Here is a 16,810-nt window from a genome sequence, read left to right as displayed (position 1 = left end):
TCTACATGGGCAAACACTCCAGATCTTGTTGCAGCACTGAAATTTTCATTTTTTCCTCTCGATTTAAGGTGGAAGGAGAAAGGATGTGTGAGTTCTTTTTTTTTTTCTTTTTTTAATCAGGCTTGTTCTTAAAAACCTTACAGTTGTGATGCAAGGAAATTAAATGTAACTCTTGAATGTTATTTTTCTATCTTTGTTAACGTAATTGTTACGACTATTTTGGTACGATTCATAGATTTCAAAATAATCTCAAGTCTTGTTTGTGACTATTTTTAGTGGACTTGAAATTAACGATTGAACAGATTTGTACTCTGCATTCTTCAGTTTTTTAGTATCTTATGACAGGTCTGCTACAGATGAGCTGGTGTTCTAAATGTGAGATTTTTACTGAACAAAGCCCTGAAAAATAATAAAACATGTGAAGTGGCCTGCTTTTCTTATGTCAGCTGAAACTAAGGCAGGGAATAAACCTTGGGTGTATCAAACAAAGGTTGGGTAAAGCTTTCGTAGAATTGGTGGTAATATGCCTTTCCTTATAAAAGAACCAGTTTTTGTCTGGTAAAGCAGTTGTTAATGTTGGCAGTGGTTCTGTGCAGTTAAGCATTTTTGTTTAATTTGATGGAAATACAGAAAAATCAAGAAAAAACGACACTATGTGTGTAAATTGTCACTGCTTTCGTCAGGATGCTCAGTAAGCAGCTCACTGAGGAGGAAGCTGATGCACACAGGGACCTACACAGGGGCTTGGGGACAGTATAAACCAGAATAAGAATTAGAGGTTTACAGCACACAAAATGACCTATGTCCTGGTTTTAGCGCAGATCTTTTCACATGTTTTTCTTAAAGCGTTGACCACTGCAGTCATATTGAATTTCAGGTTTTACTGGAAAAACAAAAAACCCCGACCAAACCAACAAACAAACAAAACCAACCAACCAAACAAACAAAAATAACCCCCACAACCAACAACAAAACAAACAAACCCGCAAACTCTAACTGATAGTTTTCATGATTCAAAGAAAAGATAGAAAGTCAGCTGGGAGAGTCTGTGAATACAAATAAAGGCAATAGTGGTGTGTTTTATTTTCTTTATTTTTAGTCTGTCTCATCACTGCTAGGAAAGTCAGATCTTCTGAACACATATATATGTGACCCTTGGCAATGCATTCAGAATATCTATTATAACTTTATTTATGTGATTGAAAAATGTTAGTAATTACTTAAAAAAACCCTCTCAAACAAATCTACATCCTCTTTGATGCTTTCCAAGCAGTTGTAAAGAGACTTCCAAAAATTCTCTGCTACTATACAGCATTTTTTCATCCTTTGAACACCAGCACTGTTTTGAGCGTCTGAGCCTCTTTTTTGTAAACTAAGAGTTCTCTGTAAATAAACTGACTTATCCTGGCATTTTTGAAGGTTTATTTGAGGGTGAAGAGGGTGCAGATTTCAAGACCAGTCGCTGCTTTATTTTTGGTGATAAAGAAGGTGGATAAAAAAGGAAGTTTCAAATTCTACTTTTCTCAGACAAGAAGAAGTGTAATTTTTAAGAATTCTTGTGGATGTGGTGCATTTTAGAAGCAAATAATTCTCATCAAATAAATACGTAATTCATTTTACTCCTAAGTGCTACCATCAGAACCTGCTAATGATGTCTAATCCTTTTATTCTCCTTATTTGATTACTGTAGATGGTGTGCTGGTTATAAGTAAACATCAGCTTATATTTGTGACTGGGGATAGTTGTCTTGAGGTTCCAGTGATTTGCATTATTGGGGCGTGCTGTGGTTAAGAAATAAAGCAACCGTGGAGAAAATCTGTTTCCAGCCTCATGCGGAGGACTGACTTGCATGCAATTGAAGGGGTTGCATTAGAAATGAAAAAGGAAAGTGGCTGATGTAGACTGTTCCTGTTTGCCATTGCAAATTAAGTTGTCAGAAGCATCGATTGGTTTTATGTATTAAACAGATTAGTGCAGTTCTCAAGTAGTTTAGTTTTGATCCATTCAATCTCTTGATAAATTTTTCTTTAAATTTTGAAAATGGTTGAATTTTAATCGAAAAGCTAGATTTTAAAATAGTCTGTCACCTGCAAAAAAATCTTGTGTCTTTGTAAGCTGTAGTTGGGTGTTACATGCCTTTGGCTGTGCCTGCCGCTGTCCCCACCTGCCCTGTGTGACATCGGCCTTGGGCAGGAGCCCAATGCTGCCCTGGTGTTCCCACCACAGTGGGATAGTGACTGACCTGCTCTATGAAATGCTTTGAGTCTCGTTTGTGATGGATAGCGATGGGTTTGGGTTGTTTTGTTTTGTTCAGTACTAGTTTAATTTAGTAGCAGCAATAAGATAAGCGTGGGATTATTTTTATATATTTTTTTAAAGTTTAATTATGCTGTTACCTTTATTTGTAAAACTGAAAAATAAAATAAACAGTGTGTATTATTGTTATAGTGATAAATGTGGTCAGCAGTTAAAATTTCCAGAGTCTGTTATGGCTTTTAGCCAAATCTCTCCCAGTTAAAGTAGAATGATGAATGTAACTTCACAGGTTGCAGTTTGACAAAGCAGCAGCGGGAAACAAAATGACTGTGGGTAACCCCACCACTCTGCCTGTGTCCTAATTTGTCTCTTGATCTTTCCGATAAATTTTCTCTTGGCCTGTGCCTCGTGTTGAAGCAGAAGAGTGAAATATTTTTTCCTCATGAGTAATTTTCACTGGATTTTCATCGATTGTATGTTTGTGTGGGATGAGAAGGGGATGCACTTGAAGGAAAGAATAAACCTACAGATAGTGTTAAAAGCATTTCTGGCTATTCTGCTTGGGTAACTTGAACTAGTTTACTTCAATGCTACATTCTCCTCTTCTTCCAGAAGCCATAAATTTCTTTAAATTATGACCAAAGACTAAAATTATTTAAGAGAATAGTTACATTTAAAATACTGTAAAAATACAAGAACTATATGACTGTGATCTTAGGAAGGTACATCATGAAGAAACTAATTTTAGAGCTATCTTAAATTCAGATGTTCAAATTGTTTAAGGATTTGTTCAGGACTTCCCATGCTGTCCAGGCTTCTGTAAGATGATCTCCAACTGTGTAACCTCAGTACAACATATGAAGTGGGATGAGAGCTATGAGGGCAATAAGCAGTGGGACTTTGTTGCTGGAAAAGTGTGTGCTTTTTAATTAATATTACCTCGTGGAGAAATGGCATGTGTGTGTGTATATGCAGACATGTCACGCACACCAGCGTGTGTCTGCTCCTTCCTGATCCCAGAAGAGCCAGGCCCACAGGCAGGGCTGGGGCTCATGGCAGCTCCTTCTCTGAGGCCTGTTCCACTGGAATTTGGGTTTGCTGTTGTTCTGTCACATCCCCGCTGTGATGACTTTCAGGCTGGCCAAGGTGTGGTGCTGTTTGCCCCACACCCTGTCAGGCTGCCGGGAAGGTGTCTGTTGTTTTGGGTTACACCTCCGGTGTGTCTTGCTTCACAACTCCTAGAGGTCTGAAAACTGCTTTTAGAGAACTGTAACTAACATACTTCAGAAACTGGAATATTGGATTGAAGTACAGAATATTCAACTGTAAAAATTCTGTGTATATTTTCTCCTGGTGCTCTGTAACAGCTTTTATGGAGTTCAAAATTTAAATACCTTATAATTCTTATAACTCATTTTGTGTTGTTTCTGTTGAAATAAAGTTTCCACCCAAATATCAAAGTACTGCTCAGTTTTGCCACTGAAATGACTATTTTGTTTTTCATTTACATTGAAGAGCCTACTTTGTGCTCCAAGAATGATGAGAGACTCATTTATGAAATTGATGTGTGCTCAACATTAATTAAAGATGGCATTCAGCACTCACCAAGAACCTCTAGAAATGGCTGAAAGCCCTATTTATACAGTGGCAACAAGACACATCTGTGGGATTCTCTAAGACTCAGTCACCGTCTCTCCTCTATAGTCACGGATCTTGTGAATGACAAGGTGGGGGTCTTTGGAATGGCTGAAGATTAGCATCCCCTGCTGTTTTGTAATTATCAGAATCTGGACAGTCATTTATTTGAATGAAATAATGCATACAGTTTGTGCCTCCAAAGAAAAGCATATATAATGTGATTGTAAGAAGAGGTTTTCAGTCTCTCAGTGGGGTGTCATAGGGTATGTTTATAAACTTCAACCTAGCAGTTGCTCTGCAGTGGAATTCCACTGGTATTGAGATAATAATTTGCACAGTCAAATTGCTTTCTTTACAAAAACTCAGGGAATTATGAGACCCTAATCCTTTATTAATGTCAACCCATAGGCAGCAAGAAAGCGTAAGATTGCCATTCGAAAAGCCCAGGGGAAAAATCTTGAGGCCATCCGAGAGCTGAATGAGTATCTGGAACAGTGAGTGTCTTACAAGAATACAGGTTGTGTTTTGCTATGCTGATAAATCTTTTTAATTAAAATGGAATTTGCATTTGATTTACGCTTTTACTTCCATGCTGGTCGTTTACAGAATCCCTTGCACATTCTTTCCTTTTTTCTTCTCTATACAGATTTGTTGGAGACCAAGAAGCTTGGCATGAACTTGCAGAACTTTACATCAATGAACACGAGTAAGTTGCTTGCTAAGTCCACATAAAAACTGTTAAGTTGAAACCTACTTTGTGTAAGTCAAAGACCTCAGTGAGTTTTTTTTCGAAGGACTGGTGTTAGAAAGTAGGCTGTCTCATTTCCAGTATAACAAGCATCAGCAGGAAATAATTACCGACTTTATTTGACTACCAAATGCTTTAAGAAGGCATTTGATTTTTAAACAGAAACAGTTTTCTTAACTCCCTGTATGTTTAGTTCATTTATTTAAATCCGATATTTTAAAATAAGTGGTTTGAGTATAAGCAGCACTTATTTCCCATAATTTTTCATTCAAGTGATAGTTATAGATTTCAATTCTTCCAAAATTGGTTGATCACAGCAACTCATATTCTGATTTTCTTTTAGCTTACCTCTGCAAGAACTTCTAGTAACTTCTACAAAACAAAGCAAAACAAAAAACATGGGTACAGAGTTAGAGGCATCTGGTCGCCTGGGTACAAAACCCAACACAATCAAGAATGCTGAATGTTGTAGTAACTTGCTTATTGGGTATTTAATGTTTTTGTTAGCTTTTTTTTATTGCTGTAGTGACAGGAGGAAATCACAGTGTGAGAGGATTAGCTCAAAGCTTTAGTGCAAGTTTTCTAATATCACAGCATTAATTCTAACCTCCAACCAAAGACGTATCTTTTCCCCGCCCCCCCTCTTTAATTCTTTAGCCCAGTCTGAATTATACCACATTGTTTCCTTCCTTCCTTTCTAGAGAGTAGTAAAAGAATCAAATTCTCATGGAAGAAATAGCCGTTCTCACTGTGATGAAAACATTTTTCTCCCATCAACTCTCCTTCCACCCCATTCTGACAGAAAATAATTATTAACTCTTTCAAATGCTGACTTAAGGAATAATTTAGAATTTTGATATCCAGATTTCCATTTGTTTGGGGAAATTTGCCAGCCACTTTTCCAAGAAACTAGCTGTTATTTTTTTTAAATGGTTAGAAAGATATTTAAGCTTGTCAGATCTGTCAGTACAAAAGTGAGTGATAGAGTGGTGCAAACGTACATATTCCATTACTGGTGGTTTGGTTTGGTTTGGATTTTTGCTATAATCTTTATTACAAAATTGTGTAATAAAACCACAGGAAGAAATTGCTTTTGCTTGTATTTGTCTAGGTCTGTAATTCCAATTTAAAAAAAAGTAGAACTTTCTCCAGTTCATTGAAAAAATTGACAGTGCTCACTGTACTTTTATGAGCAGCATTATTATTATTATTATTAGGGAAAAAGTTGGAATCTTGGCTAAAAAGCAATTAAAAGTGGATTTTAAAAAGAGGGAACAATTCATCAGCTCATTTGTTTTATCAATGTGAAATCACCATGCTATTACCATTGTTCATAAACACACTTCAGTGTACAAGGTTTATATCGCCCTCAGTTCTGGGCTGTGTTCCGTTATGAGGATGATGGCGTCTGCTTTTGGAGAATGAGATGGCTATCCTTTTGTCTCCAAATTAATATTTGAAATATATACACAACTATGATAGTGTGAACAGGAGAAAACCACAATATATTCATTTTAAGAAATAAGGTTTTACAGATTTTGTGGTTTAATATTGTCTCGTAATTGTTAAATTGCTTTTACTCTGATATTAAATATCTACGCACACTGTCATTATAAATACCGCATCTCTGAATTTTGAAATCCTATCTTGTAAACTCTGCAACAGTGCTATCGTGTATCTGTAGAAGATGCAAATTCTGCAGGAAACTCTATTAGTTGAAAGATTATGAAGCTAAGATTTTTATAATTAAATAAACTTACATTTTGAGCTTGACTTCTTAATTATTTCTGAAAGCTTTCATTTAAAGTACTAGGCTTTTCTTTTGCAATGATGTTGTTGCCTATTTGGATGGCATGATGCTATTCTCCTACACAGATTTGAACTATTTGATTTTTAGAACTGTTCTTAGTGTGGTTTTTCAGTCTCACTTCTGTGAGTGACAGTGAGCAGACGAAGTTAACTGATAGTGTCAGTGCTCTAGTCCGTACTTTGGTTTGGGGATCCGCAGGTAACTGAATTTTCGTGTAGAAAAAAAAATGAACTATTTTGTAGCCTTGACTTCAATGTCTTGTAGTACCTAATGCCTGTTTCTACTCGCCACTCTTGTTGCTGAGAAATGGCACTTATTAATAAGAAATGAGTATATTAAATGCTTTCCAGCAGCTGTTCCATATATACCTAGGCTATTAAATTTTCTATGTTTTCACTATCTGTGATGTAAGAAAAGAAAACAACTTGAAGTTTCAAACATAATTTAAAAATAAAATATTTTTATTAATTATGAGTCATGAAGTTATGGGGGAAGTAAGACTTGTTGTGCTGTAAAGAAACTGAAATGAAGAGCTGTAAACTCTGTTTCATATTGTCACTGTTTTTCATATTCCTCAGCTATGCAAAGGCCGCCTTCTGCTTAGAGGAGCTTATGATGACTAATCCACACAACCACTTATATTGTCAGCAATACGCTGAAGTAAGTATTTTCAGAAAAATCAATTATGTTTGAATACTTATTCTGTTTTCATGTTACTGAAGTGGTGAAAATGGAATAAAAATGGTTTCTTTAATTTTTCCCTAGGAGATTTAAGAGTACATAGGGAATGTTAATATCTCATAGAACTTAAAATGTAAGGAAAATATGTTTTCTTACTCAGTGAGACTAAGTTAAATATGAGAGTAAGGGCAGGAATTACCAAAGATAAAAATTTGTTTTAAATGAGCTATTCTTGTTGAAGTGTTTATACACTTTTCAAATAAAGTGCATGAGAAGTTTAACTTTTCGACAACAATGCTGCCTAGGAGGTTGTGATATATTGCCTGTTGTTGTGGAGCCAGATCTTGGAATCCACACAGGAAATTTTGCCTGAAAGAACACTGGGAGGGAGAGAGGGCCCTTAGAAGTTTTAGCTCAAGGTTTTTAGCCATTTACACTCTTTTATTCGGATGTATATTATTCTTTTCCTAAACTATGCTGTTAACTGCTTAGAATGGATGTGTTTTGTTAATGTGGTTAAAATTGGGTTAACATTAAAACTTGAAAGTCTAAATAGCTTTCTGGTAGAAAGATTGTGAAGCATGCCTTCTAGTATTTATCCCTCTTTTTGATCTAATAACGGGCAAAATGAATAGAAAAACAGTGGAATAATCTTCTAAACTGTGTGTGCTATTTTGCGGTTGAATAGGTAATGAAAGGCGTCGTGGTATTTTGTGTACTGGTGAAATGGTGTGCCGAAGGAATATAGGGTTAGTATGGATTTATAGCAGTCAGAATTTAGCTGTAGATTAAAAGTTTGTGTTGCTTTTCATAATACACTATCCCAAGGTTGTAAGTTTGTATAGGTGCAAAAATAAAATAATTTAATTAATGCTGACTTTTTTCCTCCTATAGTTAAATATTTTTAAATTTGTATATTGAAAAGGCCAAATACTGGCTGGAGAGAAATTCGAGCTCTTTAGTAGAGCTAGCCTGATTTGAAATGTCATGTGAAACAAACCTGAAGGGAAGTTTCATTAATATCTCTGCTTTAAGAGTGAATGCCTGAGATATGGATGACATGTGCAAGTCTCAGGAGCTTATAATTTTTACAGGTTAAATACACTCAAGGGGGGCTTGAAAACCTTGAGCTATCAAGAAAGTATTTTGCACAAGCGCTGAAGCTTAACAACAGAAATATGAGAGCTTTGTTTGGACTTTACATGGTAAGCATGATTATATATTTTCCATGTTATAATTTTGTGTGCGTTTTTGTCTGTGTACATTATCCTAGACTATTTGCTGTTTGTTCTTTTTTTTTTTCTTTTGGTTTAACTTAATGGGTCAGATTATTAACAGTGTTTTTATTATACTGAGTATGGGCAGTTTCATGCCAGTAAGTACTCCCTACTTGAAGTGGTTTTAACCTTTAAGTCTTGCCCATGTTTTCCAAAGAATTATAATTATTGGCACATGAAGGTAACTTCTTGAAAAAAGATTTAAAGTCGTACTCTCTACAGGATGCTCAACTGCTGAAGGGTACCAGCACAGTACAATGACTGCTTTTTTTCAGCCCTTTTTTTTTTAAACCAGCTTTTTATTTTTTCTTATTTATTTGTGTGTTTGTTTTTTTATTTTTTAACGTAATTTCTAATTTCAGTCTAATTTCTCAATACAATTTTCTGCTTTCACTTTCAAAATGAGTCTTTTGCATGCACAGCATTGTTGGCTTGAGTGTAGCCATGACTGTGCTAACTGCAGGTGGTGTGTACTGGCACCAGTTGTTTGGTTTCTCCAAAGCTGCTCCATCGAGGATCTTCCTCTAGATATTAGATCTTCTAAAAGATCTTTTTAGGGGAAAAAAAAAGAAGTTTACTTTTTTTTATTAGAAAAAAAGTCTAGGCCACCCTTTTGTCTATTGGAAGAGGGGCAATTTAGAGACTCATCAATCAGATAACTTCCTATAAACACCAGGCAATAGGAGCTTCCCTTCAAGGACTTGTTAGGCATCACCTTTAAGAATCAAAGAGACTTGGACCAAATCTTCTCTGCCCATCTGCTGAGATTTTTGGGTTGGTGATTTTATGTTCGAGAAGGCAAAAAGACTGGCTCCTTGCTGTTCCTTAGGTCATTTAGCTCTCTAGGAGTTAAGTTTTATAGCCAATCTGTTTATTGGCCTAAACTGATTTTTAAGGTGTGTATACATACAGACTTCTGCTTTGGTTGTAGAATGGGCCTGGGGGTTTACTGTGGCCAAGCTTGGTTTGTCTTTTGTCAGATCTTATATCCTGCCTGTGATTTTCAGTCTGTAAAGCAGATTTAGAACCTGTTATCCATGATGAACTGGGTGACAGCCTTGGGCTAATATAACCCAAGCATTTCAGAAACTTTTTGTTTTGGCAGTGCCTGAAAGTCATACGCATAAACCCTGATTTACATACTACAGGTTCATTACTGCAAAAAAATGCATGTATACTCTGTTTCAGTTCTTTGGTTTGCTCGGCTTTGCTGCTGTCACATTCCATGTGGTGGTTGCAAGCACAGCTTGCCATCGCTGCTTCTGTCCTACCCTTTGGCTCCCAGTTTCTTTGTAATGCTGTTCTAGGCTTTAGGACCTGGTTTTGCTGACCATGCCCAGGTTTGTTCCTGACTTGGTACATAACTGAAATGAAGTCTAGTTTAGCTTAGAACAAACAACTGTTAAGAAAGTTTAGCTCGTTCTTAATTGGATACTGTTTACCAGTAACTGTTTTTATTTTTTCTCTTATTCTGCTGTCACTGTGCGTGGGGCTTTGATTGCAAAGATGCTGAATGCTCTCAGTTTTTGTCATGCACATGTATTTTGTAGTTACACGTCTTTAATTTTTGTATTCCTAGTCTGCCAGCCATATCGCTTCCAATCCAAAAGCAAGTGCAAAAATGAAAAAAGACAATATGAAATATGCCAGCTGGGCAGCTAACCAAATAAACAGAGCATACCAGGTTAGTATATTATTGTTCTATGATACTCTTAACAAGCTCTCTAGTTCTTTTCTGCATTTGTGTCAGCTGCTGTTCAAGGGGTTAGATATGACATGTAAATTAGCATAATTTGCTTTGATTTTTTGCATTCTACTTTTGTTTGATTTCCTGTAAGTCTTAATTAATGTAAGCTTGAGATTTTGCAGTTATTAATTAGTATTATTTACTTATTAGCTTTAGACAGATTTTTTTTTCTACTAATATTAACTGAATGTACAATAGTGTAATGCTGACCTCCAAGACTCAGTTCTACAGTGAAATATTTTAATAAAACTCGGTATGTCTTAATTCTTAGAGTAACTTGGTCAGCTACTTCTATTTTACTAGAAAACAAATGAAAATTCTAGAATTTTGTGTTCCTTCAGTTTATTCTGACCTTTTAAAATCATATTTAGTGGTGTTCCTAATAACTACCTTAGCGATTGTTCCTGAAGTCGGTTTTGCATGGTTTTATAGAAAAATACCTGTTGAGTTGTGAAAATGTAGATTTGTAGGCCACAAGCAAGGCTTCCTGAAGTCACTAGGAGTCTGTTGCAAAAGGTATGCGTAAACATCTATATTTACTTTTGTACTATAAGCCTCTATATTTTTTGTTTTGTTTTGTTTTGTTTTTTTCTGAGAAGTGCAGTTCCACTGTTTCTGTGAAGGTCTTTTGCATCCTATGTCAAGCATTTTTGGTTGATGCTTCCCAGAACAGATCACGTTAACATGACTAACGTATTTAAAACATATGCCGTAACTTCTTTGTGACTTCATACTTTTATGATCCATTGCATACTTCAGCTGCTCATTTTAGCTATTAGGGACACAAAGTGACGAACACCATATCTGACTGGAATCAGGGGGAATTTAGCTATACAGAAAATGTAAGTACTTGAGCTAGGGTTTGGTGAGCGAATGGTGTGGCCACCCTGTTCCGCTTCACAGAAGCACTGCAAGCAGCTGTGGTGGCTGCAGCTGGACAGGGCTGCCCCAGCCCAGCCCCACTGGGCTGCACAAGGGTTGGGCCTCTCAGTGTTTATGTCAGAGACTTACAATGTCGAACTGCTGCAGCAGACGGTGTTTGGTGATGTAGTAGGTGCCAGTTTCCCCTGTGAGTCAGTATTGATTTGTTGCTCCTTTGGCGTGTTGAGTGGTTGGAAGTTGTCATCGTTTGGCCCTAAGGATGAAACCTTGGTCGCTCGTGCCAGTGGAGGCCCTCAGAGCATTCCCCCTTCAGTGGAGGGCTGGCTAGCCAGGTTTTGAGCTAGATATTTGTATTATCTGTATAAATCCTCCCCACTGTCCCTGCATTTTCCAAAGCACTTGTAAAGTGTAATAAGAGCCTTAAGGGCTTGTTGAGTTTGGCATTTACTTCTTTTATTAACTGGATCTCCTTATATTGTTAAATGCAGTTTTTCCTGTAGTCCTGTTCTAGACAATAAGATGCATTTAGAGTCTTGACTTGGGTACCTAGACAAATCATATGAATTTGTGGCTTTAATACGTGAAGTTATTAATTCAAAAAGTTACTTTCAAGCAGTTGTCTTGCAGTGAGATCTTTCCCCATCTTCAGTCTGGATTTGAACTTGGATTACCAGCAGTTTGCTCAGTAATTTTGGAAAACTGCCTTTGTTTTTCCAAATTTAGCACTGACTGTAGTTGCTTTTTTAATTTTATATGCAATTTACTTGAAATATTTTTACTGGTCCCCTTCTTTCAATTTATTCTCTCATTCAGGCTGTTTGCCTTGGCACTTGATTTTTGTTTTTCCTGTGCATTCCTGTATGAAACCAGAGGAACTTTTTAGTTTATTGTCATTTAAAGAAGAAAACAATCTCTGGGTGTAAAAAGAAAACCTTACTTTCACGAACGTTGGTTGGACTGTACAGCATGTTCTTTACAGGAAAATATGGTGATAAGGACTAGTTGAATTAAATAATTTTTTGAAAAGCACAGATATTTGACATTCCGTCTGGTTAATATACTTATTTTGATGTTAAATACATAACCCTCTGTGCTGATTAGTACTTCTCATCTGTGCCTAATCTAGAAGAAATGTAAACTTTCAAAGGAAGACAGGAAGGGTTTGTAGCTTGGGCTTCTGCATGGAGCTGGAATTCCTGGCTGCTAACACATGCTTTGGAAAGAAAGGTCAATATTATCTAGGCCACTTAAATTTAATTGACCCAGTGAAGGAAAAAAAGAAGGAAAGAAAAAAAAAAGACGACAACTTTAATCTTTTATTTCAGATGTTAGAGAAGTACTCATTATTGGAAGAATTCTTATAAGTTTATTATTATTACAAGCTTAGTTTTGCCTTATCGCTGGGAAACTGGATTACTCTCTGTGCAGACCCTGTGAAGAACGTGTGTCTGTTCTGAGTGAGGACACGAGTCACAGTCACTTTAACATCGAAACAAAATATGGCTACCCAGTGCTCTCCAATTAGGTAATTGGTTTAGCATGTCCTCTGCTAGAAGCGTTTCAGCAGAGGCAGGCAACTTTGATTAATGCTCACGAAAATCTTTAATCTGATCCTACTCGTAGTAATTTTCCAGATACATGCTTCTCGGGTACATTGCTAAATTCTTCTGTGTTAGCAATCCACACGTTATTTATGGTTGGAGAGAGGTGATTTTGTTACAGACCATTTGGGAAACAGAAAATTAAATCATGATTTTAAGAAATGGATTCCGGCTCAATCAGTCAAATTGCTGTGTAATGGCAGAATAGACAAAATAATTGTTCGTCAGGGCAAATTTGAAGTGATTACATTTCCAAGTGCACTTCTGTTTGTTATGACGCAGAGTTTTATTTTATTTGTTCAGCTTAAAGTACACGTCAGTATCAGGAAGGTGGCCACTCTTGAAATTAGCAAGTAACATTTTTTAAACTAATGCCTTATGTCACTTTTGCTTTCAGTGTCCCTGAAGAGCAGTAAAATAAGTAAAATTTTTCTTATTTTGAAGCTTTCCTCTGTGTGCTTTCAGTGTGTCTTGCCAAGCGCGCTTCTTGACCACAGTATATTCAGGCTTCTGTGCTTTTTCTCGAGATCTCTGAATTCTTTGAATTTGAAACCATTTTTCAGTCAAGAGTTTGCATTCTGTTTTTTCATTTGCTTGTTTTTATGAAAGGATTTGGACTTCCTGAGTATCTGCTTGGGACTATTCTCGTTTAGTGGGAATAAAAGAAGGATCTTACAATAAGTCAGATCTGAGCAAACATTACGTCTCTCACCCAGGAGAGTGTTGAGAAATCTTTGGTGTTCCTCTGAAGTTGGCTACTGTGGGTCACTATGGAAACCGTAAAACATGAGGAATGGTCTTATACATAACACTAGAGTCAAAACATGGCACATCAGTTCTAGATCTGGAAATACGAAATATGAAAATATGGCATTTGCAGTATGTCTTTTAACTATAAAGTGTTGTCACAATAACATTTCGTTCTCCTAACTATTCAATTTGAAATAGCTTTTCATTTACTGTGCCAGGACTACCTTTTTAAGGACTCGGTACTGATTGAGAATCCCAATGTTAGATTGTAGCCTGGGGGTCAGAATCAGGTTAACAGGTCCTGCAGCTTGTTGCTGGTGTGATATTACCTGCGTTTGATGACTTAATCTTTCCTAACAGGTCATGAAGAGTTTGCTAAATTAAGTTAATTACAAGAGAGAAGAGACACATTATAAATCAAGGGCTAACTATGCAAGACATCAGTGGTATTAGAAATAAAAAACATTAAATTGAAAATTTACTGAGTGTTTAGATGTTAACATTTAGGTAGAGAATAGGCTATTTTACTAGCAGCAAGTTATAGTAGCTACTTCTGTAATGTCTTTACCACCCCTCCCAACCCCAAATGCAAAACTTTTTAATGCAGGTGTATTAAAATGTTTGAGAGTTTCATTTGACTGAAGACCAACCTGGTCAATAAATCCACTGTGTGAGATACGGCTGATGAGGGATGGGAATTGTCAGTACAGTCAGAAAAACCTGTGTGAGGTCAGCGTGGGGTGATCAACATCTCGTGCCTTGCTACCCCTTCCTTTCCCAAACTTGCCTGCATTTGTCTTAAGGAATCTAAAGCCATAAGTAGTATTTATTAAGCCGTATCTTTCTTTGTTATCAAGACAGACTTTATTTCAAACACTCCCTGAAATTGCTGTTGTAATAGTAGGTTACAATCAAATACAAGGTCATCACTCATAGTTCCTTTGAGCGATAAAATATCATGATATGATGACTTCATTATTTTGTAGTAGACTTTGCTAAGTAGAGCTTTCTCTGTCTCGCTATAACAAAAAAAGAAAATAGATTGGCTTAAATAACAGGTTCAAGTCTTGTTACCATTTAAATTATGAATATAATCTAATTTGGATTACATAAAAAATTTGAGCCTGAAAGAAAAACTATGTGAAAGTTCACAGAGCAAACAAAACAACAGGAAGATCTCTGTTCAGAAAAGTTGAATTTTAAAGTGTAATATTAGTGCTGAATATACAAATTTAGAGCAAATGAGCGAAATTAAGGAGTTCTGTTTTATTTTTCATTACTTATTAGAGAAAGGCCGACATAGCTTGTATTCTAGTAAAAAAGCTGAGTTGTAGTGAAAGATTAAAGAGGCTGTGCTTTTAGGTGTTTAGTAGTTGGAGTTAATTTTTCGTGCTTAATCTTAAGAACTGTTATTTGCACAGGATCTATCCACAGAATTTGTGATATATGACAACAATAATTTTTCCTGTTTAGTTTGCAGGTCGCAGTAAGAAAGAAACGAAATACTCTTTGAAGGCAGTGGAAGACATGTTGGAGACACTGCAAATCACTCAGTCTTAGGTTGGCACAAAGATCCACTATTAAATTTTCCAGTTCTGTGATGAACCTGTAATGACCTATGGATTATGTTACTCTAGTACTGTTAAAAAGTTAATTTTGTATTGATTAACTTGCTATCTAAGATAATGTTTTATGAAAAGTAAAATTCCTATTTATTGCTGCTATGAGAAAGGTGTTGAATACCCACTGAAATGAATAACTTATCCCTGAAGACAACATAAAGAAATGACATGTGCTGCACATCAGTCTCTTTAGATTTTTGTATCTACAGTACCTGCTCTTATGCCGTAATTTGTAGAAATAAACTTGTTAAATGATTAAAAGACTATCACAGTGAGTTATTGGACTTGCAAACAAAAATTACCAATGTATGTATGTAGATGAATAATGTATGTGAGAAATTTTTCTCCTATTTGCATATTTTAGAGTAAAAGCACACTACGGATGTATACTTTCTGGTAAATATTTACCACACAGTAAGGAGTGATTATAAATACACTTAATTAGAGAAAAAAGTTGATGTTAATGGTTTTATTAATAAGCCAATACCCAGTACTGTAGAAATGGAGAAAACCTGGTGTCCTTTGTTTCAGAGGGACTTCTGTACTGGCTGAAGGCCAAAGACATGCTCTGTGGCCTAGCGGCCAAATGCTTCCATGTCCACATAGTTCTCCAGTCAGAATATGCATATGCACTTTTTTAATTCCTTTTGCGTGTTATTGTTATACAGATGCTTCACATCGTGAATTCCAAAACCATCTGAACGCTGCATGCTGCTCTGTGCTGGTGCTGCGCCTGCGGCTCGGTGCACCTGCACCCTGGTGTAAGCTGTGGTGTATTAACTGCTCCACAGTAACCAAGTGTCACAGGCTGTGAGGATGAGACAGCTTGCTTGACTGCCTTGTACTTACTGGAGGATAGAAGTGGTTTTACACCATTAGCACAAAGCATCTAGAGCACTGTGAATCTATGTCTCATTTGTCTTTTAGGTGCTTGTTTTATTTACTCATCTGAGTAAATACTAATTCATGAATTTTGCAGTTCTGATCATTCTGGATGTTCCTCATGTGTGTACAGTGGCAATTCCGTTACACAGCTATCATTTCATTTATTACAGCTTCAGTAAGACTGCGTAACAGCAGCTATATACCCTTGACAAATTCTAATAAAAATATTGTGATGTCATTTTCTTCATGACTGTAACCACCATCCAGGCTCATGTGTGTTTCAGATTTTATATTGCCTGCTCTGTACGGATGAGTAGGTTAAAGGCTGTGTATTAAAATGTCCTTTTTATGACTCTGGATTTGTTGTAGTAAAACAAAGCAGAGCTGGTTAAAAACAAAGCAGCAACAAAAGCTTCCCCTGTGAGTTCAAAGCTTGGTTGTTGCATGAGGCTGTGCCTGTAAGAGACGTGTAAGATCTCATTCCCCTTACCCATGAAGTAGGTTGGAGTAGGATAGTGTTACAGGATGGGTGCTATGCCGCAGGGATTAATTTTATGTGGAATCTTAATTCAGTCCTACTGAAATATAAAACTGCAAATACTTCCTAGTATTACATTAAATCACTCAATTCTAACTTGGGGAATTAGTGCAGATCCGTCTATAACAGTAGTTCACAAACTGGCCTCAGAACCGTGTTTGCAGATAGATTATGTGTGTTTCAGGTGGAAAACCAAGAAAATCTCGTGGTGAACCTGTGTGTTTCTGTCCAGATTTATAGTCTTTTACTGTATGAGTGTGCCATCTAGAGTTTTAAACCCTCATCAGGCTTTTTTTCAAGTTTACCTACAACTCAAATAACTTGGTTATATTCTAAAATTAAAAAATGGTGGGAAGCTCTACAGTAAACTCAGAT

The 16,810-nt window shown here is 36.4% G+C and overlaps 1 protein-coding gene across 1 annotated transcript in view; it reads left to right on the top strand.

Annotated features, from left to right (window-relative positions):
- EMC2 (ER membrane protein complex subunit 2) overlaps window positions 1–15,273 on the top strand; it is a 38,907-nt gene extending 23,634 nt beyond the window's left edge. Inside the window, exons 6-11 of the mRNA XM_065832226.2 lie at window positions 4,303–4,388; window positions 4,541–4,600; window positions 7,031–7,112; window positions 8,228–8,338; window positions 9,990–10,094; window positions 14,864–15,273. Coding sequence (XP_065688298.1) covers window positions 4,303–4,388; window positions 4,541–4,600; window positions 7,031–7,112; window positions 8,228–8,338; window positions 9,990–10,094; window positions 14,864–14,950 — 531 coding nt within the window. The 3' untranslated portion in view covers window positions 14,951–15,273. The remainder of the gene's footprint in view (window positions 1–4,302; window positions 4,389–4,540; window positions 4,601–7,030; window positions 7,113–8,227; window positions 8,339–9,989; window positions 10,095–14,863) is intronic.
- Window positions 15,274–16,810: the final 1,537 nt, after the last annotated feature.

Source organism: Patagioenas fasciata, chromosome 2 (assembly GCF_037038585.1).
Source record: "Patagioenas fasciata isolate bPatFas1 chromosome 2, bPatFas1.hap1, whole genome shotgun sequence".
Taxonomy (NCBI): Eukaryota; Metazoa; Chordata; class Aves; order Columbiformes; family Columbidae; genus Patagioenas; species Patagioenas fasciata.
The sequence above is the reverse complement of the archived record's forward strand: the minus strand, read 5'-3'. Positions and strand labels throughout refer to the sequence as shown.